General features: G+C 41.4%; 1 protein-coding gene across 3 annotated transcripts in view; it reads left to right on the top strand.

The window, feature by feature from the left end:
* LOC115225795 (cysteine protease ATG4B) overlaps positions 1–25,000 on the top strand; it is a 50,489-nt gene that overhangs the window by 4,444 nt on the left and 21,045 nt on the right. For all 3 annotated transcript variants that reach the window (XM_036514747.1, XM_036514748.1, XM_029796753.2), the window contains exons 2-4: positions 9,300–9,404; positions 22,746–22,817; positions 24,173–24,271. In XM_036514747.1, coding sequence (XP_036370640.1) covers positions 9,300–9,404; positions 22,746–22,817; positions 24,173–24,271 — 276 coding nt within the window. The remainder of the gene's footprint in view (positions 1–9,299; positions 9,405–22,745; positions 22,818–24,172; positions 24,272–25,000) is intronic.

Genomic DNA, 25,000 nt, shown 5'->3' with positions numbered 1-25,000 from the left:
ATCCACTTCACATTTTTATATATTTGTACAAAAACATCTTCCACAAATCACACATACGAACCTACACTCATTCAGTCACGCACCACGCACGCACAGTGTTGGTTGTTGTTGCTGTTGTTGTCATAGAACTGTACGTGCGTGTATATATGCGTGTACCATCGTTATTTAACGTCCATTTTTCCATGCTGGCATGGGTTGGACGGTTTGACAGGAGGTGGGACGGCCGGGAGCTGCATAAAGTTCCAGTCTGATTTGGTATAGCTTCTATGGCTCCACTGGCTGGTTTTTACATTGCACCAGCACCCACTATCATCATCATCATCATCATTTAGCGTCCGCTTTCCATGGGTTGGACGGTTCAACTGGGGTCTGGGAAGCCAGAAGGCTGCACCAGACCCAGTCTGATTTGGCAGTGTTTCTACGGCTGGATGCCCTTCCTAACACCAATCACTCCAAGAGTGTAGTGGGTGCTATATATATATATAATATATATATATATATATATATATTTCTTTACTACCCACAAGGGGCTAGACACAGAAGGGACAAACAAGGACAGACAAACGGATTAAGTCGAGTTTATCGACCCCAGTGCGTAACTGGTACTTATTTAATCGACCCCGAAAGGATGAAAGGCAAAGTTGACCTCGGTGGAATTTGAACTCAGAACGTAGCGGCAGATGGAATACTGCTGAGCATTTCGCCTGGTGTGCTAGCATTTCTGCCAGCTTGCCGCCTTGCCCCAGCTGGACGGGACGCCAGTCCATCGCAGTGTTACTCATTTTTGCCAGCTGAGTTGACTGGAGCAATGTGAAATGAAGTGTTTTGCTCAAGAACACAACACATTGCTCGGTCCAGGAATCGAAACCACAATCTTACAATCATGATGCTGACACCCTAACCACTAAGCCACGTGCCTCCACTCTCTCTCTCTCTCTCTCTCTCTCTCTCTCTCTCTCTCTCTCTATATATATATATATATATAATATATATATATATATATATATGAAAGACGGTTTGAAAATGCAATTTTAAAGATGTTTATTTACTTGACCAGTTTCACTTTTTTAGAAAAAGATTGTCAAAAGTAAAATGTAAAGCTTTATATGAGCTTTGTGTTAAGTACTGGTTATCACAAAAGTATTAAAAAACAGCGATACATTCTTTGATAATGATAAGAAAATGTTAAAAACAATTTACAAGAAAATATTTAACAAAAGGTATTAGGAGTTCAATAAAAATCATGTTTGTTTGGTAGTATCTATATACATACGCAGAAAAAGTATTAGGAGTTCTATAAAAATCATGTTTGTTTGGTAGTGTATATATACACAGGAGATATATTTAAGAGTTTACAAAGAATTTGAGAAGAACCAACCTGTTTTCCTAGCATTTTTTAAATTTTGTGTGTTAGCTAAGGCTTGTTTGCTATTTTAAGGGACAGTGTGGGAGGTTGGTTGGAGTGGGGGAAGGAAGAGCAATGTGGAATTAAAAGGATTTTTTTGTTTCTGGGCTAGTCTGTCATGGTTCAGCGGTTTTGGGGATTGGTCTCAGAGGTCAGAATGGTGTGAGTGTGTGTGTCTCTGTGCACGTCTCTATGTGTGTGTGTGCACATCTCTATGTGTTTGTGTTACATTGACCCATTTACACACACCACAATAAACTCTGGGACCAATCCAAAAATGGCCCCCACACACAAACACGGGTACCACAACTACAATTTCCATTTGATTTTTATTTTGATGTTGATGTACTTGACACAATAGGTCTCCTCAAGCACAGCAGGTTGCCCCATGATCCAAGGTAAGCACAGCTGGCCGTCTTGTGATCCAAGGGACTTTGAATGGGCTGGGGCTGGTTGTGTGAAGCTGGTGTAGGATACAGACATGAACTCACTTTATTTGTCGGATCTTCACAGTCACAGCATATCTCCAGAGGTCTCGGTCTTTCATCATTGCCTCTGTGGAGGCCCACTCATCCCATGTCTTCCTGGGTCTGCCTCTACCCTGGATTCCTTCACCTGTTTGGGAGTGGCGCTTCTTCACACATCTCTCCTCATCCATCTGTAGTACATGATCATACCAATGCAAACGTCTCTCCTGCATGCCACATCCAATGCTTCTGATGTCCAACATTTCTCTCAGGGCACTTACACTCTGTTGTGCATGGACACTGACATTACACATCCAGCGGATCATGCTAGCTTCATTTCTTTCAAGTCTACGCATGTCCTCTGCAGTCACAGCCCATGTTTCACTACTGTGAAGCATGGCAGTTCGCACACATGCATCATACAATCTACCTTTCACTCTGAGCGAGAGACCCTTTGTCGCCAGTAGGGGTAGAAGCTTTCTAAACTTTGCCCAGGCTATTCTTATTCTAGTGGTAACACTCTCTGAGCATCCGCCCCCCACTACTAACTTGGCCACCTAGGTAGTGGAAGCTTTCAGCTACTTCTAGTTTCTCCCACTGGAGTGTAATGGAATCTGTTTTCTGAGTATCTGTGGTGTCTATTGCCCCTGTGCATCTGCCACATACAAAAGCTATCTTCTTGGTTAATTTTCCTGTGATGTTGCTGCACCTTTTATGCGTCCATAGCTTACACTGGGTACATCTTATGAAATGTCTACCTACACCTTTTCTACAGATTGAGCAGGGCCACCTACCTGAGGGTGTGTGTGATGAGTTCGCCTTCCTACTTACTAGAACTTTGGTCTTTGCTACATTGATGCTAAGGCCTTTTGATTCTAAACCTAGCTTCCACACCTGAAATTTCTTTTCTAGTTCCGGTAGTGATTCTGCTATGAGGGCCAGGTCATCAGCATAGAGAAGCTCCCAGGGGCAACCTGTCATGAATTCCTCTGTTATTGCCTGGAGGACTATGATGAATAAAAGCGAACTGAGGGCTGAACCTTGGTGGACTCCTACTTCTACCCGGAATTCTTCACTATACTCACTGTCAATTCTAACCTTACTAACCACCTCTCTGTATAGGGCCTGTACAGCCCTTATTAACCATTCGTCAATCTCCAGTTTCCACATCGCCCACCAGATAAGGGATCGAGGGACCCTGTCAAAGGCTTTCTCCAAGTCACAAAAGCTAAGTAGAGGGGTTTATCTTTAGCTAGGTATTTCTCCTGCAGTTGTCAAACCAGGAATATGGCATCAGTGGTGCTTCTACCTGGCACAAAACCAAACTGCATCTCATCTGAGCAGACTTTCTCCCTAATGAGATGGGCTATGACCCTCTCCGTGACCTTCATCACTTGATCCAACAGTTTAATACCCCTGTAGTTATTTCTATCTAGAGCATCACCCTTACCCTTGTAGCAGTTGACTATGGTGCTGCTACGCCAGTCATTGGGCATGACTCCATTATGAACTACCTGGTTTACAATACGGGTGACTAGGCCATAGCTCACATAACCAGCTGTTTTAAGCATCTCAGCAGTGATACCTGATGGGCCGGGGGCTTTTTCTGGCTTCATAGCCTTAATTGCTTTATCTACTAGGGAGCTGTCTATTCGAATAGCTGGTCCCTCCACTGGGTCAACGTTTGGCAGGCTCTCCTCCTCCCATTCATTCTCCACATTCAGCAGTCTTTCATAATGGCTTCTCCAAACCTCTTTCTTTTAAGAATCATTAAAAGCAAGTGCACCATCATCCATGCAGATACATTTCTCTCCTGTGACATCACAATTTTCTCTCACACACTGTCTAGCAATTTGAAATACCTCAGTTTTTTGGTCCTCACATCGCTGGACATTGGCAAACTTCTTCTTTTCCACTAAGCTCTTGGCTATGTATACCTGCTGCCCAGCCTCCCTTTTGGCTACCTGGTACAGTTCCCTGCTAGCCCCACCTTTCCAGGCCTGTTTCTTTGCTCTAATGGCTTTGTCTACTGTACTATTCCACCACCATGTAACTCTACATCTGGAAGGGACTTTGCACCATCTGCAGACTTGGTCTGTGGCACTCAGCAAGCTGTCCCGTAGGAATTTCCAGCTACCTTCTATGTCCGATGTCTGTAGCTCCTCCTCCCTCTCATCAAATTTCTTGATGAGGATGTCCCTAAGTCTCTGACCATGGAATGCTGAATGAAGTGATCCAGGAAGTCCAAGTTGGCTACCAAGAGATAGGCTGTTATTGGTCAAGAAGGGTCACATGGTATTGTAGTGAATGTGTGTGTGTGTAGGTGCGTGGCTTAGTGGTTAGGGTGTTGGGACTCACGGTCATAAGATTGTAGTTTCAATTCCTGAACTGGGTGATGCGTTTTGTTCTTGAGCAAAACACTTCACATTGCTGAGACCACTCAGCTGGTAAAAGTGAGTAATGTTACAATGGACCAGCATCCTATCCAGGGAGGAATATATATGCCAGAGAAACCAGGAAACTGACCTTATGCTCCTTACGGATTAATGTGGATTAACCATACTCTTTTACTCTTTTACTTGTTTCAGTCATTTGACTGTGGCCATGCTGGAGCACCGCCTTTAATCAAGCAACTCGACCCCAGGACTTATTCTTTTGTAAGCCCAGTACTTATTCTATTGGTCTCTTTTGCCGAACCGCTAAGTAACGGGGACATAAACACACCAGCATCGGTTGTCAAGCAATGCTAGGGGGAACAAACACAGACGCACAAACACACACATGCATATATATATATATATATGTATATATAGTTAATCCAAACATGAAAACACAAAGAGAAAACACAACAACGCGAGGACGTGGAACAAATATAGTATTATTGGATGCTCAGGAAGGAAGGGAGCTCTTCGTCGGAAACATAGGAGAAGGAAAGATCCAGAGAAGGGAAGACAGAGGAAAAAAAATCGCCAACGGTACACACGCGGTCACATTTTGAATGTGTATATATATATATATTATATATATATATATATACGACGGTCTTCTTTTCAGTTTCCGTCTACCAAATCCACTCACAAGGCTTTGGTCGGCCTGAGGCTATAGTACAAGACACTTGCCCAAGGTGCCACGCAGTGGGACTGAACCCGGAACCATGTGGTTGGTAAACAAGCTACTTACCACACAGCCACTCCTGCGCCTGTATATGTATATGTTTAGATTAGTGTCCTCATCTGGTTTGTTATTGTCCCAATGTTTTAACTGCTGTAGCCTTCAACCTTCTTGCTAAATACAAGCCAAATTCTATATTTAATCCAGTTTAGATTGTTCTCAGACAGCTCTCATTCATTATCATCATTTAACTTCTGTTGTCCATGCTGGCATGGGTTGGACGGTTTGACAAGAGCTGGCAAGCTAGAAGGCTGCACCAGCTCCAGTCTGATTTGGCATGGTTTCCATGTCATGTCATGTCAGCCTGTAATGACATGCATAAGATCTGGTCATCAAATCTAAGTAGAGACTTCAAACTTGAAATCTTCAAAGTCACAGTCGAACCAATTCTACTATGTGGCTCAGAAACCTGGACGTTATCAAAGAAGCTTGAGAGGCGGTTGGATGGAACCTACACTCGCCTCCTTATGAGAGCTCAAAATCTCTCATGGAAGCATCATCCAACCAAACTGCAAATATATGGGAAACTACCACCTGTGTCATCTCTTGTGAAAGGTAAGAGAGTCCATTTGCTGGACATTGTTGTAGAGCTGAAAACGAGGCAATTTCTACTCTTCTCCTCTGGAAGCCATCTACTCGCAATACCAGAGGGCGCACACTCTCCTACCCTGATGTAATCTCCAGGGATACAGGCATCAAGCAACAGGACCTCCGTAATGCCATGATGGACCGTGAAGTCTGGCGTAGCATGGTAAATTCCATTGTCTCGACCACGGTCGAACAATGATGAATGATGATGGTTTCCATGACTGGATGCCCTTCCTAATGTCAGTATTAGATATATTCTAAGGTGGTGAGCTGGCAAAATTGTTAGCACGCTGGGCAGCGTTTCGTCTGTCTTTACGTTCTGAGTTCAAATTCCGCTGAGGTTGACTTTGTCATTCATCCTTTTGGGGTCGATAAAATAAGTATCAGTGAAACACTGGGGCTGATGTGATCGACTAGTCCCCTTCCCACCAAAACTTCAGGCTGTATGTCTTTTGTAGACAGGATTATTAGATATATTCTAAGATGGAGCTGGTAGAAACTTTTTTTGTGTGTCTCAATGTCCTGAGTTCAAATTCTGCCCAGGTGAGCTTTGCCATTTGTCCTTGGTGTGTGTGGGGGGTCAATAAAATAAGTACCAGTTGAGTACTGGGGGTCAATGGGATTGACTTAACCTGCTGCTCTTGAAGCAGCATCATTCGATTCTGTGATTAGTTGTTTTGTTTGTCAGGCTGCTTACTTATTCTACTTGAATCTGCATATGTGCATACACACATATACGCATGCATTCACATCTGTCTGTACATACATATATAGGTTTGGTGATGTATACACAATTCTGGCATTGACCACTACTACAATCTCACATGGTTTGACAGGCCTTTTCAAGCACGGTGCATCACCAACAGTCTCAGCCACTGAGAGGCTCAGCATCTGAAGATCATGTTTCGTCACCTCGTCCCATGTGGAATTTATATGTCTTGCAAACAACTTGCACATGCAAGTGCTACCGGTCAAAAACTCCGCATACCGGAAGCCAGCAAGTTTATGGGGTCATCAGGAGAGAATGCGCGCCATTTCGGGGCCTACCTCTCGACAGCATCAATGCGCACCGGCCCCCCCTCACTGATATGAGACTCCGCTTGCTTGATCAACTGGTTATTAAATAAAGCCCAATATTCTTCTAGCCATTGCTCATCGTCTCTTTTTAACCAAATCCAGGGGCTGGCCTTCTCCACTGTAGTTTGTATATCAGTCATGGTGGGATTGACTTTACGATGAGTTAGGCCTAGCGATAACAACAGTCGTCTCACACTGTGTCTAACAAACCCTCTACATCCGACTTTGATTTATGTACACTGTTGAAATTAGTCAGACTGATGACCTCATCTTGATTGTCACCTGAAGAAGGCTGGAGCACACAACAGCTGAAGTGTGGTGAAAAGTGGCAACCAAGAGGAGGACATCAGTCTGACTAATTTCAACAAGTGTAAAGAAAAATTCTTTAATATTTCCAAAATCAATTGAATCAAAGTCATTAGGCGCAGAAGTGGCCGTGTGGTAAGTAGCTTGCTTACCAACCAAATGGCTCCGGGTTCAGAGACACTGCGTGGCACCTTGGGCAAGTGTCTTCTACTATAGCCTCGGGCCGACCAAAGCCTTGTGAGTGGATTTGGTAGACGGAAACTGAAAGAAGCCCGTCGTATATATGTAGGAGTGGCTGTGTGGTAAGTAGCTTGCTTACCAACCAAATGGCTCCGGGTTCAGAGACACTGCGTGGCACCTTGGGCAAGTGTCTTCTACTATAGCCTCGGGCCGACCAAAGCCTTGTGAGTGGATTTGGTAGACGGAAACTGAAAGAAGCCCGTCGTATATATGTAGGAGTGGCTGTGTGGTAAGTAGCTTGCTTACCAACCAAATGGCTCCGGGTTCAGAGACACTGCGTGGCACCTTGGGCAAGTGTCTTCTACTATAGCCTCGGGCCGACCAAAGCCTTGTGAGTGGATTTGGTAGACGGAAACTGAAAGAAGCCTGTCGTATATATGTATATATATATTGCTTGACAACCGATGCTGGTGTATTTACATGCCCCATAACTTAGCGGTTCGGCAAGAGACCGATAGAATATGTACTAGGCTTACAAAGAATAAGTCCTGGGGGTTGATTTGCTCGACTAAAGGCTGTGCTCCAGCATGGCTGCAGTCAAATGACTGAAACAAGTAAGTAAAGAGAGAATATTTCTGCAGAAATATGGTAATGAAAGGATTCAAGTTGGAATCTTAGTCCTTCTGTTGTGCTTTGGGCAATGTAGAACCTTCATCCAATAGCAGAACTCACCTTTAATTGGGAAGACTTTTACTGTTGGTGGAGGACACACAGACACCCACACACACACACATGATGGGCTTCTTTCAGTTTCTGTCTACCAAATCCACTCTCAAGGCTTTGGTCAGCCTGTGGCTATAGTAAAAGACACTTGCCCAAGGTGCCATGCAGTGGGACTGAACCCGGAACCATGTGGTTGGTAAGCAAGTTTCTTACCACACAGCCACGCCCGGTCTTTTTATTCTTTTATTTGTTTCAGTCATTTGACTTCGGCCATGCTGGAGCACTGCCTTTAGTCAAACAAATCGACTCCAAGACTTATTCTTTGTAATCCTAGTATTTATTCTATCAGCCTCTTTTGCTGAACTGCTAAGTTACGGGGATGTGAACACACCAACACTGGTTGTCAAGACTTTTACTGTTGGTGGAGGACACACACACACACACACACGTGATAGGCTTCTTTCAGTTTCTATCTACCAAATCTACTCAGAAGGCTTCAGACAGCCTGGGACCATAGTAGAGGACACTTTCCAAGGTACCGCACTGTAGGACTGAATCTGGAACCATGTGCGGCTTTTTGATAGAAACTTCTTGTTTTAAAGTGATCGAAATTAAAAACCTTCCATGTTAATTTATGTTAATTTATGTTCCAAGTATGTTAATTTATGTTCCAAATATCAGAAAAGTTATTGGGTTGTCCGGAAAGTTCGTGCCAATTTATAGTAGCTTACCTTTCAACTTATTTTAGAACATGGTTGAGTCCATAAAATAGGATTTGACTACATCTCCATTTAGAGCACAGTTTAAGCTATCTTTTCATGGAAGAAGATTTATGTTCCTATAACCTGTGTTAATTCTGTAACCCTTTAAAATGGAAGATAAGAAAGTTCATTTTCGGCACTTGATGCCTTGGGAACCAGACAAAAATTACTGCAGCTCGGCTGGGATGTGTTAATGGTAAAAATTTCAATTCCTTGGATGACATAAAAAGATACCTTGAGGAATTCTTTGCCATGAAACCACCTCAATTCTGAGAAGAGGATATTTTCAAGTTACAGAAAGATGGAGACACATTGTGCAACAAAATGGTTCATATCTGGTTGATTAAAAATGTAGTGGCAGGTATTTATTGATCTTTTTCTTTCCTTTAAAAATCAGCACAAACTTTCCGGACAACCCAATATTTTACCAAATTCTTCGTAATTATCAAAGTTAATTGCAACAAAAGCAGTGTGTTTCAACAGGAATACGGTAACAAAAGGGTTAAGATAATTTTTGTATTAAACAGAATATAAAATGATTTGTTTGAAAATTAATTGTAATTTTTTTTCTCTTTCTTTCTTTTTCTCCTCCTTTGTTACTTCTGCGGTTCTTCGATCCAGCCTCTGTGTGTCTGACATACGAGAGCGGTCCTGCTGAGTTAGTCGATTTCCCACAAACAGATGAACCAGTACATATTCTTGGTAACGCTTACAGCACATTTTATGGTGAGTATGAGCAGAAGTTAAAGTCTGGTGAAAGGTGATTGGCAAGAAAAAAACCAAAAAAAAAACTGATTTTTGTGTGGGTTCCTTTGTCTGGTTAGGGTGTGGGATTCATGACATAAGATTGTGGTTTCAATTCCTGGACCTGGTGATGCATAGCATTAAGTTAAGTTAATTTTTTGGCTCAAAAAGCAAAAAGCAAGGCCATGTAGGGGGACATGGAGTTATGTACAGGGTGGTGTTCATGCAAAGAGTTCAGGCCATTTCTGGTCAAGAGAGACTTTGAACCGAGCGGTTGTCGGCATCTTCACTATCTCGTCCGGCAGCTTATTCCACGGATCCGCAACCCGGACGGAGAAAGCCCCTCTCCTTCGATTGAGATCAAGACACTTCATTTCCTGTTGCTCCAGTCTAATGAACTGTAGAAATGAATTTAGCTAACGTTTCAGTTGTCATTGGATTGTGGTCAAGCTGGAGCACTGCATTGAAGTGTTTCGTCCAACAAATCAACCCCAGTGCTTTTTTTTCTTTCCTTTTCAGTCTGGTACTTGTTCTATTGGTCTCTTTTACTGAACTGCTAAGTTATGGGGATGTAAACAAACCAACACCATTGTTGAATGGTGGTAGGCGACAAACACACACACACACACACACACACACTAATGATGGGCTTCTTTCAGTTTCCATCTGCCAGATTTTCTCAGAAGGCTTTAGTCAGCTCGAAGCTATAGTAGAAGATACTTGGTCCCTGTGCTACACTGTGGGACTGAACCCAGATTGCCCTGCCAAGTGGTTGGCCTTAGGAAGGGCCTTCCGCTATAGAAACCATGTTGTCCCCTCCCTTGCGTCTAAAATGTGTGTAGTTGTGTAGTTCTTGTATGAGAGGCCTATAATGCTCTGGGCCTTTCCCTTATACTTTAACTTCTCATCTCCTAGTGTAAAATCACTCTCTGGTCTTGTAAGCTGTATGACAATTTCACTAGTGCTGGTACCATGAAAAAAACCCACTGAATACACACTGTAAAGTGGTTGGTATTAGGGAGGGTATCTGACTGTAGAAACCATGCCAAAGTAGACACTGGGACATGATGCAGACCTTGGACCTTTCAGATCCTGTGTTGGGGTAACAGGTCACAGGTCATGCTGGTTGTCCACAAGCCTCATGGTCAAGGCAGATGAGGAAGTACCTTGTGAAGATGGGGGCTGATGAGGATACTGCTTGAAGTGTTGCTTAGGGAAACCTAAGTTTTGACAAGTCCCTTAACCCCTTCAGGGCTGTTAGGGCACTGCAACCGTGCAGCATGTCTTGGGCGAGAGAGCCTGGCAGAGCCCTTCCCTCTCCAGGCTAAACTCATTTTTTCACTTGAGTGGACTGGAGCAACATGAAATGAAGTGTTTTACTCAAGAATGCTATGCATCGCCTCGTCCAGGAATTGAAACCCCAATCTTATGGTCATGAATCCCACACCCTAACCACTAAGCCACGTGCCTCCGCAAGCCTAAAGTAATTACCAACAAATGATAGATGCAGCGATGTGCTGCAATGGTCCACATCCTTATACCTGACTTGTGCTGTGCTTTGTTGTACTGCATATCATTCTGTTCTTGGATGCTTCCAGTATTATGTCAGTTTTCCAGTGAGTAATAGGGGTGGGGACGCTGAAAATTTCCTGGCTTTAAGGGTATTGTGAAAGGCCTGGTTGGAGGTCCAACCTTCTGAGTTCTTTTACAGGGCTTAGAAAAATCCCCTTGTGTATGTATGTAAGTATATACACTCACAAATACATAAGACAGGGTGTTGTAAAGTTCCTGGGTTTAAGGGTATCGTGAAAGGCCTGGTTGGAGGTCCAACCTTCTGAGTTCTTTTACAGGGCTTAGAAAAATCCCCTTGTGTATGTATGTAAGTATATACACTCACAAATACATAAGACAGGGTGTTGTAAAGTTCCTGGGTTTAAGGGTATCGTGAAAGGCCTGGTTGGAGGTCCAACCTTCTGAGTTCTTTTACAGGGCTTAGAAAAATCCCCTTGTGTATGTATGTATGTATATACACTCACAAATACATAAGACAGGGTGTTGTAAAGTTCCTGGGTTTAAGGGTATCGTGAAAGGCCTGGTTGGAGGTCCAACCTTCTGAGTTCTTTTACAGAACTGAGGAAAACTGAAGGACCGCTGCAATAAGTGTGTGAATCTGAGAGGGGAATATGTTGAGTAAAATCAGAATTAATCGATTCTCCTGTATTTTCTTTTACCCAAAGCCAGGAACTTTTCAGCACCCTCTTGTACAAGTTGCTATCTCGTTCCTCATCATCGTCATCATCATCATCACAATTATTTAACATCTTTTCCATACTTGCATGGGTCAGACAGATTTTTTTATGAAGCAAATTTTTCTACAGATGGATGCCTGTCCTTCCTGTTGTTTCTTTATTGCCCACAAGGGGCAGACATAGAGGGGACAAACAAGGACAGACAACAGGATTAAGTCGATTACATCGACCCCAGTGCATAGCTGGTACTTATTTAATTGACCCCAAAAGCATGAAAGGCAAAGTTGATCTCGCCGGAATTTGAACTCTGAATGTAGTGGCAGACGAAATAACTATTTCTTTTCTACCCACAAGGGGCTAAACACAGAGAGGACAAACAAGGACAGACAAACGGATTAAGTCGATTATATCGACCCCAGTGCGTAACTGGTACTTAATTTATTGACCCCGAAAGGATGAAAGGCAAAGTCGACCTCAGCGGAATTTGAACTTAGAACATAGCGGCAGACGAAATACCGCTAAGCATTTCGTCCAGAGTGCTAACGTTTCTGCCAGCTCACCTATCCTTCCTGTTGCCAAACACCATCTGTTTTCCACGCAAGGTAATATTTCCCAATAATCAGACACGTTTCCATGGAAACCTGGAAATAAAGGACCCCTCCTGTAGTCTGTGATCTTGGTTTGCTACTGTCTTGTGATTTGGAGAATGGTTTATTTTTTGCCCGTTTTAGTCATTAAACTGTGGCCTTGCTGGAGCACCACCTCGAAGAGTTTTTAGTTGAATGAATTGAGCTTGGTACTTGTTCTTTATAAGCCTGGTACTTTGTCTGTTGGTCTCTTTTGCTGAACTGCTAAGTTATGCAGAGCATAAACACTTCAACACCAGTTGTCAGGTGGTGGTGGGGGACAAACAGACATACACACAGACACATACACACAGACATGCACACACAGACAGACAGACACACACAGACAGGCACAGACACACAGACAGACAAACACACAGACACACACACTCACACACACACGTACAGACACAGACACACAAACACATACACACACACACACAGACACATACACACACATACACATGCACACACACAGACACAGACAGACACACACACACACGCTGCTTCACATACAAACATTCACATACTTCCCTTGTACACGCACACACATACACAAACACGGAATTGAAACGCTGTTGGATTTTTCTTTTCAGTGTTGAATGTTCACCATCCCACTTCCATTGCACACACACACTCACGCATTCCTCCTTTTTACATATAAACACATATACTCACTCAGAGCTGAAATGCTTCCACTACCAGTTTGCCATCACCCCTTCCTTTCTCATTCATATGTTTCGACGGAGGAAAACAAGAGTATTATCATAGTTTGTTTCTTCTCGAGCCATGCCTGGCTCATTAGGGCCGGTTTCCCGGTTTCCTTCACGTATAGGTTCCCCATCTGGATGGGACGCCGGTCCCTCGCAGGTGAGCTGCAAGATGCAGGAGGAAAGAGTGAGTGAAAGTTGTGGCGAAAGAGTCAGCAGAAGTTCGCCATTACCTTCTGCTGGAGCCACATGGAGCTTTGGATGTTTCGCTCATAAACACACACATTGCCCGGTCTGAGATTTGAACCTCCGAGCCCTCGACTGAGAGTCCGCTGCTCTAACCACTAGGCCATGTGCCTCTACTATTATTATAGTAGATGATATATTTTACTATTCAATTTATACGCAACCCCACCCAACCATTAGCAATACAACACCGGTCATGCTTTGAAAATAGGTTACCCGTTCAAATTCAAAAGTTTATTTGTCAAATTGCATCATATCCAATCATATACCACTTGCATCATCACAATTTTATTCTAGTCTTGATCACAAATGTCTGACAAACGGGAATCTGAAACTCGTGATGTTTTTGCCACTTTAATAGAAAAGTGTGTGAGTGTGTGTGTATTGTTGTTGTTGGCATCCTTTTGTCTCGGGAGACAATGGAGTTGCGCATAAACTAATCCAGTCTGGTTTTTACATTTCATGTCCTCTCTAGTTTCCTCTCCAGTTTTGCGCAGGCCTGGGGTAGATGTAAGAAAATCCTGGGTAGCCCAATCGTCAGGATTCCTCTCTCGACCTTGAGGATGTAGTCCAAAGGAGTGCTGAGCATTACGTTTGGCACCAGCTTGGTTGCAGGAGCTGCTGGAAGAGTGTCGAGTGTATGTGTATATATATATATATAATTATAGCAGTGAGGGTTTTTGCAACAAGTTGCTAGACCACATACCAAAAGTTTTAGAAATAGCAGCCAGAGGACTGCTATTTCTAATACTTTCAGTATGTGGTCTAGCAACTTGTTGCAAAGACCCTCATTGTTATAATTATATAAACTTTTACCGAATATGGTCCTTTTCCATACCAAAACACTTCTTGGTGAAATTTGTTGATTTTATTAAATTAATTATATTTCACCCTTTATCTGTGTGTATATATATATATATATATATAATTATAATTTAGAGTATCTACGAGATACTGCCATGCTGAAAATAGCAGCCAAAATCTGACTCTAAAACCACATTAAATGTTCATACAGCACAAGGAGAGAAGACAAAAAAACAAAATTAAGTAATTTTTTGCTAGTTTTATTTTGTCTTTTTGTCTTCTCTCCTTGTGCTGTATGAACATTTAATGTGGTTTTAGAGTCAGATTTTGGCTGCTATTTTCAGCATGGCAGTATCTCGTAGATATCCTAAGTTATAATCTTAGTAATAATTATTACCTTTGAAGCTTTTTATTTCCATGCTGGCCACTTGATAAGATCGATATTTAATTTAAATTAAAGATCTTATCCTTATTTGATAAGGAGTGGCTGTGTGGTAAGTAGTTTGCTTACCAACCACATGGTTCCGGGTTCAGTTGATAAGATCGATATTTAATTTAAATTAACGATCTTATCCTTATTTGATATAGGCGCAGGAGTGGCTGTGTGGTAAGTAGTTTGCTTACCAACCACATGGTTCCGAGTTCAGTCCCACTGCGTGGCACCTTGGGCAAGTGTCTTCTTCTATAGCCTCGGGCCGACCAATGCCTTGTGAGTGGATTTGGTAGAGGGAAACTGAAAGAAGCCCGTCGTATATATATGTATATATATATGTGTGTGTGTATGTGTTTGTATGTCTGTGTTTGTACCCCTAACATCGCTTGACAACCAATGCTGGTGTGTTTATGTCCCCGTTACTTAGCGGTTCGGCAAAAAGAGACCGATAGAATAAGTACTGGGCTTACAAAGAATAAGTCCCGGGGTTGAGTTGCTCGATTAAAGGCGGTGCTCCAGCATGGCCGCAGTCAAATGACTGAAACAAGTAAAAGAGTAAAAGAGATATATAGACACAGGCATGGCTGTGTGGTAAGAAGTTTACTTCCCAACCACAAGGTTCTGGGTTCAGTCCCATTGCATAGCACTTTGGGCACATGTCTTCTATAGATTCACAGCCACAACTGCACCGTTATTATTAATTATTATTATTATCATTACTATTATTATTATTTATTTTTTTTTTCTGCCAAGCATGAAGGACACCACATCTTATGATTCATCAACTCATACATTGCATCCTCCCTGTTTAACTGTTCCTCTCCCCGCTGCCCCCTTTTCTGCTACAAATTGTTTGGTGCCATTGTGAGACCTCATTCTTAACCTTTGTTTCCACAATTTTTTTCTCTATTTTTAGAAATTTCTATGACACTCACAAGAAAGCATTTCTTTTGCTTTTTTTTTTCATGTTTTTGATTTTAAATATGTGTATATATGTGTTTGCCAGTGTATGCATATGTGTGTGTGTGTGTGTGTATGTGTGTGCATTTGTATATATGTGTGTATATATAGTATGTGTGTGCATGTATGTGTATGTATATATCTGTATGTGTATGTATATATCTGTATGTGTATGTATATATATGTTTGTGTGTGTATATATATATATGTGTGTGTGTGTGTGTGGGTATGTGTGTGCATTTGTATATATGTGTGTATATATAGTATGTGTGTGCATGTATGTGTATGTATATATCTGTATGTGTATGTATATATCTGTATGTGTATGTATATATATGTATGTGTATGTATATATCTGTATGTGTATGTATATATATGTTTGTGTGTGTGTATATATATATATGTGTGTGTGTGTGTGTGTGTGTGTGTGTGTGTGCATTTGTATATATGTGTGTATATATAGTATGTGTGTGCATGTATGTGTATGTATATATCTGTATGTGTATGTATATATCTGTATGTGTATGTATATATATGTTTGTGTGTGTATATATATATATGTGTGTGTGTGTGTGTGTGTGTTGTGTGTGCATTTGTATATATGTGTGTATATATAGTATGTGTGTGCATGTATGTGTATGTATATATCTGTATGTGTATGTATATATCTGTATGTGTATGTATATATATGTTTGTGTGTGTATATATATATATGTGTGTGTGTGTGTGTGTGTGTGTGTGGGTATGTGTGTTTGCATGTATATGTATGTGTGCATGTCTATATGTGTGTACATGTCTATATATATATATATCTGTGTATATTTGTGTGTGTGTGTGTGTATATATATATGTGTGTGGATATATATATATGTGTGTGTATATATGTGTTTGTGAGTATGTGTGTGTATATATTGTGTATGTATGTGTGTATATATATATATATGTGTGTCTATATGTGTTTGTGAGTATGTGTATATATTGTGTATGTATGTGTGTATATATATATGTATGTATGTGTATGTATATATGTGTGTGTATGTGTTGTATGTATATGTGTATGTATATATATATTATAAAGTAATTGACGGGTATAATGAATAAGCGCTCTAATTAGTCAAAAGCAACTTTTCCCATATTATCATAATGACGAACATAAATATATATTACAAACACCAGGGAATCCAGTGATGAAACACAACAGTATAAAAGTATACACACACACCACACACACACACACACACACACAGATACACACATATATACACACGAATACAAAAGGTGATAAAACCTGAAAAGGCAATGCGAATGGAGTCGAATGAAGAAAAATATATGGATTAAATCAATGCATTTTAAAAGTGACTAAAAATTTAACCCTTTGGTGTTCAAATTTCTCTATTAAATGTAATACTTTTTCACTTAAATTGTTTTGAATTAATCATGCATTATGTTATAGCTTTGAGGTTTCAATGATGTGGTTGTTTATTTTTAGAATGTCACTGTAGGTTAGGTGTGAGAGGCTAGATATGGCCAATATGAATATAAAACATTTAGAATATTTGGGCCGGATATGGCTGGTTTAAACACTAAAGGGTTAAGGTAATAAAGATAAAATAAAATATAGATAAAGGACAAAGCGATAACAAGAAAAAGGTCCTTTTGAAATTCCTCTCTATGATCCTATCAAAAGATGTCACCACATTTCAAGAATGTACAACCCATTAAGAAATCACAAAGGAGAATATTCTCACATTTCTGGTTGTCTATTGATAGACAATAAATCAAGCAATAAGTAAAAAAAAAAATGTGAAAGCCACTAAAAAATATTCTGTATTGTCAATATATGACCATATAGGTTAAAAAGTATGGAAGACCCTACGTACAAAAAAACTATGTCGTTGCCAGAGCGGCTATCTGGCCTCCGTGCTGGTGGCATGTAAAAAAACACCATTTGAGCGTGATCGTTACCAGCGTCGCCTTACTGGCACCCGCGCTGGTGGCATGTGTAAAAGATTCAAGCGAGGTCGTTGCCAGTGCCGCCTGACTGGTCCCCGTGAAGGTGGCACATAAAAGCACCCACTACACTCTCGGAGTGGTTGGCATTAGGAAGGGCATCCAGCTGTAGAAACTCTGCCAGATCAAGATTGGAGCCTGGTGCAGCCATCTGGTTCGCCAGCCCTCAGTCAAAATCGTCCCACCCATGCTAGCATGGAAAGCGGACGTTAAACGATGGTGATATCTATTTATCTATCTATCTATCTCTCTATCTATCTATATATATAGTTAATCCAAACAAGAAAGCACAAAAAAACACAACAACGCAAGGACGTGGAACAAATATAGTATTATTGAACGCTCAGGAAAGAAGGAAAGAAGGAGGGTTTAACTTTTCGAGCGGAGCTCTTCGTCAGAAACATAGGAGAAGTAAAGACCCAGAGAAGGGAAGACAGAGGGAAAAAAATCGCCAACTTTACACACGAGGTCCTATATCTATATATATCTATGTTTATATATATCTATATATACATATCTCTATATATTCATATCTATATATACATATCTATATACACACACATATATATATATATATATATATATATATAGGTAGATAGATGTATTTAATTAGAATTGTTGTTTGTTATGTCTAAAGTCTACAGAACACAGATACGTGGATACAGTCACACAGGCATCCTCTGTACAGTCACATGTTAGTGTTGGTGTTTTGCAACTCCTCCTCCTCCTCTTACCCACTCCCACTCTGAACTGCAAGAATGATAAGCCTGCAAAGAAGCCTGTTTGTGGTCAGTCGACTTGCTAGAAATAGTAATCATAATTCTCTCAAATCACACTCTGCTGTCTTAAATTAAGAAGAATGCAATTGAATATAAGTCTCCTGCATACAAATAGATGGGATGGTCATGATTGGAACACTTTTAATTAGTCCTGAAGATGGCTGACCTTGGGTTAAACAAAAGCAATGAGCTTACAGTTATACATTCTAATGGAAAAGTTAAGGGATGTGGTTACATGTTTTAATGGGTGCTAATAGTCAATTAAGGGACAGAGCTACATATTCTAATGGGAGAGAACTATCATTTAAGGGTCATGGTTTAGTATTTTAATGAATTTTAATCAATTAAGGGACAAAAATATACATTTTAAATGGAGGGAAGTGGCAATTAATGGACAAATACTATAATTTAATAGGAAAGAACATTTTATTAAGAGGCACCGTTAAATATTTTGCTGAGAGGTTTGGTCAAGTAAGGGAAAAAGACAACACATTTTAATTGGTCAAATAAGGGCACATGTTTTAATGAGAAAGAATAGTTAAGGGATAAGGTTTCCCATTTTGACATGAAGGATCAAACAAACAGATGGTGGGAAACAGTCAAATGTAATGCTTATTTATTCAAATTTTAATGGGTGGGAGCAGTCACACCTTCAGCATTTAGATTACCGTAAATCCTCAAGATTAATCCGCAATTTTTCCCAAAATTTAAAGGTCAAAATCCCTAGTGCGTACTATGAGGTTAAAAATGAAAAATATTTTCTAAGCAATGTCCGAGTCTCTATTTGCTGTCTGGCAATGTTTATTCAGACGCATTTTGTGATGTCGGGCTCGAAAATACCTTAAACTAAGCCCGAAAGCAATGAAGTCATAAAAGAATCATCCATAACTTGCAGTAAACAACATTTATTAAACGTTATTACTGTTATTTCTTTATTTTCTGCAAACAAAATGCACAAAAAAGCTGCACGTTTGCATTATGTTATATATACAATAATAATAAAGGACGTTAGCGTATACATTTTTACAAACCAAGGACGTTATATAGACCTCCTTGACTCAAGTTAGAGAAGGGGTGCGTATTATACACAAGGTTTAGGTTTTTCAGAGGTACAGCCCCCTAAAAATCCCTTGTGTATTATACTCAAGGGCAGACTATACTTGAGGATTTACGGTACTTTGTCAAATGTAAAAGGGTGAATCATGAATGACCATGGGATTGCACCTAGAAAGTTCCCCTCTGAAGCACAATTCCGGGCAAGGTTGTTTGTAGAAGACCAGCAGTTGCCCATGCACACCAGCCTCCTCTTTCTGTGCTCCTGATGTTATCCAAGGGGAAGGCAAAGGGGAAGGCAAAGGGGCCGATACAGCTTGGCACCCATGACGTCGCAACTCATTTCTACAGCTGAGTGAACTGGAGCAACGTGAAATAAAGCATCTTGCTCAAGAACACAACACACAGACCGGTCTGGGAATCAAACTCACTACCTCATGATTGTGAGTCCAATGCTCTAACCACTGTCACATGCAGTGCTTATTTATTCACATTATTTTGAATTAATCATGCCTAGACTGGCCCCCGTGCCGGTGGCACGTAAAATGCACCATCCGAATCATGGCCGATGCCAGTGCCGCCTTGACTGGCTTCCGTGCCGGTGGCACGTAAAATGCACCAATCCAATCATGGCCATTGCCAGCCTTGCCTGGCACCTGTGCAGGTGGCACGTAAAAGGCACCCACTACACTCACGGAGTGGTTGGCGTTAGGAAGGGCATCCAGCTGTAGAAACATTGCCAGATAAGACTGGAGCCTGGTGTAGACTTCTGGCTTCCCAGATCCCCGGTCGAACCGTCCAACCCATGCTAGCATGGAGAACGGATGTTAAACGATGATGATGATGACTCATGCATTATATGACGTGGTTGTATAATTTTTGTATAGCATTGAAAGATAGGTAGGAGAGGTGAACTCTGGAACATATCTGGACCTGATATTGCTGGTTTAACCTCTTAGCATACAGATCACTCTGTCAGATGTAATGTTTGTTTATTCAGATTGTTTTGAATAAATCCTGCATTATCTCAAATAAGGGCACACATTCTAATGGGAAAGAATAGTTAAGGGACAAGGTTTCTCATTTTGACATGAAGGATCAAACAAACAATGGCCTCCGTGCCGGTGGCATGTAAAATGCACCATCCAATCATGGCCGTTTGCCAGCCCCGTCTGGCCCCCATGCCAGTGGCACGTAAAAAGCACCATCCGATCGTGGCCGTTTGTCAGCCTCGTCTGGCACCTGTGCAGGTGGCACGTAAAAAGCACCCACTACACTCACGGAGTGGTTGAAGGGCATCCAGCTGTAGAAACACTGCCAGAGCAGACTGGGCCTGGTGCAGCCTTCTGGCTTCCCAGACCCCACTCGAACCGTCCAACCCATGCTAGCATGGAAAGCGGACGCTAAACGATGATGATGTTGATGATGATGATGAAACAGTCAAGTGTAATGCTTATTTATTCAAATTTTAATTTCGATGATGAAATTGTTTATTTTTAGTATGACATTGTAGGATAGGTGTGAGAGGCCAAATCTGGCCAGTTTAACTCTTCTTTAGCATTCAGATTACTCTGTCAAATGTGAAAGCTCGTGGCTTAGTTGTCAGGATATTAGACTAACAATCGTACAGTTGTGAGTTCAATTCCTGGTACCACGCTGTGTCCTTGAGCAAGACACTTTATTTTATGTTGCTGACGTCCACTCAGCTGGCAAAAATGAATTGTACCTGTATTTCAAAGGGCCAACCTTATCACACTCTGTGTCATGCTCCGTTAAGGTACATGTGTCTGTGGAGTGATCAGCCATATGCACATTAATTTCAAAGGCGCAGGAGTGGTTGTATGGTAAGTAGCTTGCTTACCAACCACATGGTTCCAGGTTCAGTCCCACTACGTGGCACCTTGCGCAAGTGTCTTCTACTATAGTCTCAGGCTGACCAAAGCCTTGTGAGTGGATTTGGCAGACGGAAACTGAAAGAAGCCCGTCGTATATATGTATATATATGCGTGTGGAGGCACATGGCCTAGTGGTTAGAGTAGCGGACTTGTGGTCGAGAGATCGCGGGTTCGAATCTCAGACCGGGTGGTGTGTGTGTTTATGAGTGAAACACCTAAGCTCCACGCGACTCTGGCAGAAGGTAATGGCAAACTTCTGCTGACTCTTTCACCATAACTTTCTCTCACTTTTTCCTTCTGCATCTTGCAGCTCATCTGCGACGGACCGGCGTCCTGTCCAGGTGGGGAACCTATACGCGAAGAAACCGGCCCTTATGAACCAGGCATGGCTCGAGAAGGAACAAACAACAACATATATGTGTGTGTGTGTGTGTGCGTTTGTATGTCTGTGTTTGTCCCCCCAACATCGCTTGACAACCGATGCTGGTGTGTTTATGTCTCCACAACTTAGCGGTTCGGCAAAAGTGCATGATAGAATATGTACTAGGCTTACAAAAGAATTAGTCCTGTGGTCGATTTGCTTGACTAAAGGTGGTGCTCCAGCATGGCCACAGTCAAATGACTGAAACCAGTAAAAGGGTAACCAGGCTGTTCTGTTGATCGGATCTATTGGAACCTTCATTGTCATAACCGACGGAGTCCCACTCCGTCAAACGTAACACCTATTTATTCACATTGTTTTGAATTAATCATGCATTACCTCATAGTTTGGAGATTTCAATGATGTAATTCTTTAATTTTAAAACAGCATTGCAGAGTTGTACATTTTTTGCACATAAAACAGGTAGAATGTGGAGGAATAATGGCCCAGTGGTTAGGGTAGCGGACTCGTGGTCGTAGGATCGCAGTTTCGATTCCCAGACCGGGTGATGTGAGTGTTTATTGAGCGAAAACACCTAAAAGCTCCACGAGGCTCCGCCAGGGGGTGGTGATCTCTGCTGTACTCTTTCGCCACAATTTTCTCTCACTCTTTCTTCTGTTGGCCTGCTTGCTTGGCCAGCGGAGTGGCGTCATTTGAAGGCTAAAACAATGTGAACGCATTGTGACCAGCGATGTGTAGCAACATCTGATGGTCTGGTCGGTCACGGTGATATATATATATGTGTGTGTGTGTGTGTCTTTGTGTGTGTGTTTGTTCCTCTGCCATAAGTTGACAACTGATGTTGAAGTATTTATGTCCCTGTAACTTAGCAGTTTGGCAAAAGAGACTGAAAGAATAAGTACTAGGCTTACAAAGAATGTCTTGGGGGTCGACTTCTTTGGCTAAAAAAAAGCCCCTTCGGGGCCGTGCTCTAGCATGGCTGCTGTCAGATGACTGAAGCAAGTAAAAGAATAAAAGAATATATCTCACACATGCAAACACACAATTTTACTTTTCCCTGCTGAGGTTCTTTGGAATCAGTTTGAGAGGAAAGTTCCGGAATTGAAGCTAATTACAACACTGGACCTTCTCTGTTTTCAATCTTTCACTTTTTATTTTTATTTTTTCTTCTCCCAGATTTGGATGAATTGAAAGCAGACATTTTGTCTCGGATATGGATAACTTATAGGAAAAACTTTAGTCCAATTGGTGAGTCACTCAGTTTTTCTTCTCCCTTTTCATCACTGTCTTCTCTTTCTTTCGCCTCCTTCTTTCTCACATTGTGTGGATGGATGGAGTGAGGAAAGCTTTGGTGGTTCGAGGTGCCGGAGTGAGAGAGGCAAGAGAGTTTATAAATGATAGGAAAGCTTGGAGGGGGTTTGTGGACGGATGAATGAATTTTGATGTTACTCAGTGGGGTACAGAACCAGCATGATATGGCAGGGATAAACCTGCATATGCTGGTCGGGCCCCACTACTGCTATTGGGGTTTGCGTTCTATGCCTTGATCTAAGCATAGAACAGGGCTTGCCCCTTTGAGGGAAATGAATGAAATGCCTGGTGTGTGCCTTGCTGTGGCTACCCACTCCTATAATGGGGAATGTGCCTGGGTATATGATATTTGATGACTTGTATACCTGTTGTTTTTATTCGTTGTTGACTTAGCTACCTCTATAGGTGTCTTGATTGCTGACTGTTTAGCTAGATACATGTCTAGTTAGCGGAATAGTTTCCTGACTAGCTACCTAGCTGGTTTGTTAGATATTGAGATGGTTAGATTGGTGCTTAGCCTGTTTGATAAGTACTTAGCCAGCTTGATAGGCACCTAGCCAGTCTGATAGGTGCCTAGCTAATTAGATAGGTATCAAACTGGTTATATAGGCATCAAGCTGGCTAAATCGGTATTTAAACTGCTGAATAGGTATCAGTCTGGTTAGATTGCCATCTAGGTGGCTAGATGGGTATCTAGGCAGCTACATTGCAGTCTAGCTTGTTAAGTCATTAACCCTTTTGATATCAACCCGCCTGAAACCACCTCTGGCTTTGTGGTACAAATGTCTTGTTTCCATAAGTTCTGAATTAAAATCTTCCACCAAACCTTAGTCACAATTTATGTTCCTAACATTAACTTAACAATAACTAAGTTATTTTACTAAATTCTTTGTTATATTTAAAATAATTGAAAGAAACACAAAGCATCTCAACAGAAATATGGTAACAAAAGAGTTAACCAGTTAAATGGGTATTTAGCCAGCTAGACACTTATTCACTCAAAGTGTGTCTGGGCAACAAGTTAGGAGTTCTAGCTAGCTGTATGACTAGCTAACTAGGTAGGTATCCAGCTAGCTATCTAGGTGTCTCTGGCTTGCTGCTTACCTAGTTAGGTTTACAGGTGCTTAGCCAGGTAGATATCGATCTTATGCAATGTTTTGGTGGATATTGATAAGTGAAGGGAGTTGATATTGAATCAAAAGCTGTAGATGATGATGGTGATGATGATGATGGTGATGATGATGATGGTGATGATGATGATGTTGATAATGTTTACGCTTTTATGTTTACAGGTGGAACTGGCCCGACTACAGATACTGGATGGGGATGTATGTTGAGGTGTGGTCAGATGATGATGGCTCAGTGCCTCGTGATTAGGCATCTTGGTAGAGGTTTGTACATCAAGCTCCTATCTGTTTATAGAATCGCACACACACACACACACATGTGTACTGTAAATCCCCGAGTATAATCCGCACTTTTCCCAAAAAATTCAATGGTCAAAGTCCCTAGTGCGTACTATATACGAGGTTAAAAATGAAAAATATTTTCTAAGCAATGTCCAAATCCCTATTTGCTGTCCAACAATGTTTATTCAGACGCATTTTGTGATGTCGGGCACGAAAATACCTTAAGCTAAGCCTGAAAGCAGTGAAGTCATAAAAGAATCATCCATAACTTGCAGTAAGCAACATTTATTAAACGTTATTACTGTTATTTCTTTATTTTCTGCAAACAAATTGCACAAAAGAGCTACACGTTTGCATTATGTTATATATACAATAATAATAAAGGACATTACCGTATACATTTTTACAAACCAAGGACATTATATAGACCTCCTTGACTCAAGTTAGAGAAGGGGTGCATATTATACACAAGGTTTAGGTTTTTCAGAGGTACAGCCCCCTAAAAATCCCCTGCGTATTATACTCAAGGGTGGACTATACTCGAGGATTTACGGTATATGGGATCTTTACCTTTATCTCTTAAATACTCTGATGCAGTCTCTATAGACACATACATAAACATAATACCTAAAGATATATAAATGCACAGGTGCGTATGCAGAATAGGGCATACACACACTCACACACATACGCATGCATGCACATATACAC

Source organism: Octopus sinensis, linkage group LG28, assembly GCF_006345805.1.
Source record: "Octopus sinensis linkage group LG28, ASM634580v1, whole genome shotgun sequence".
NCBI classification, from domain to species: Eukaryota; Metazoa; Mollusca; class Cephalopoda; order Octopoda; family Octopodidae; genus Octopus; species Octopus sinensis.
This window is presented reverse-complemented; position numbering and strand designations above follow the sequence as displayed.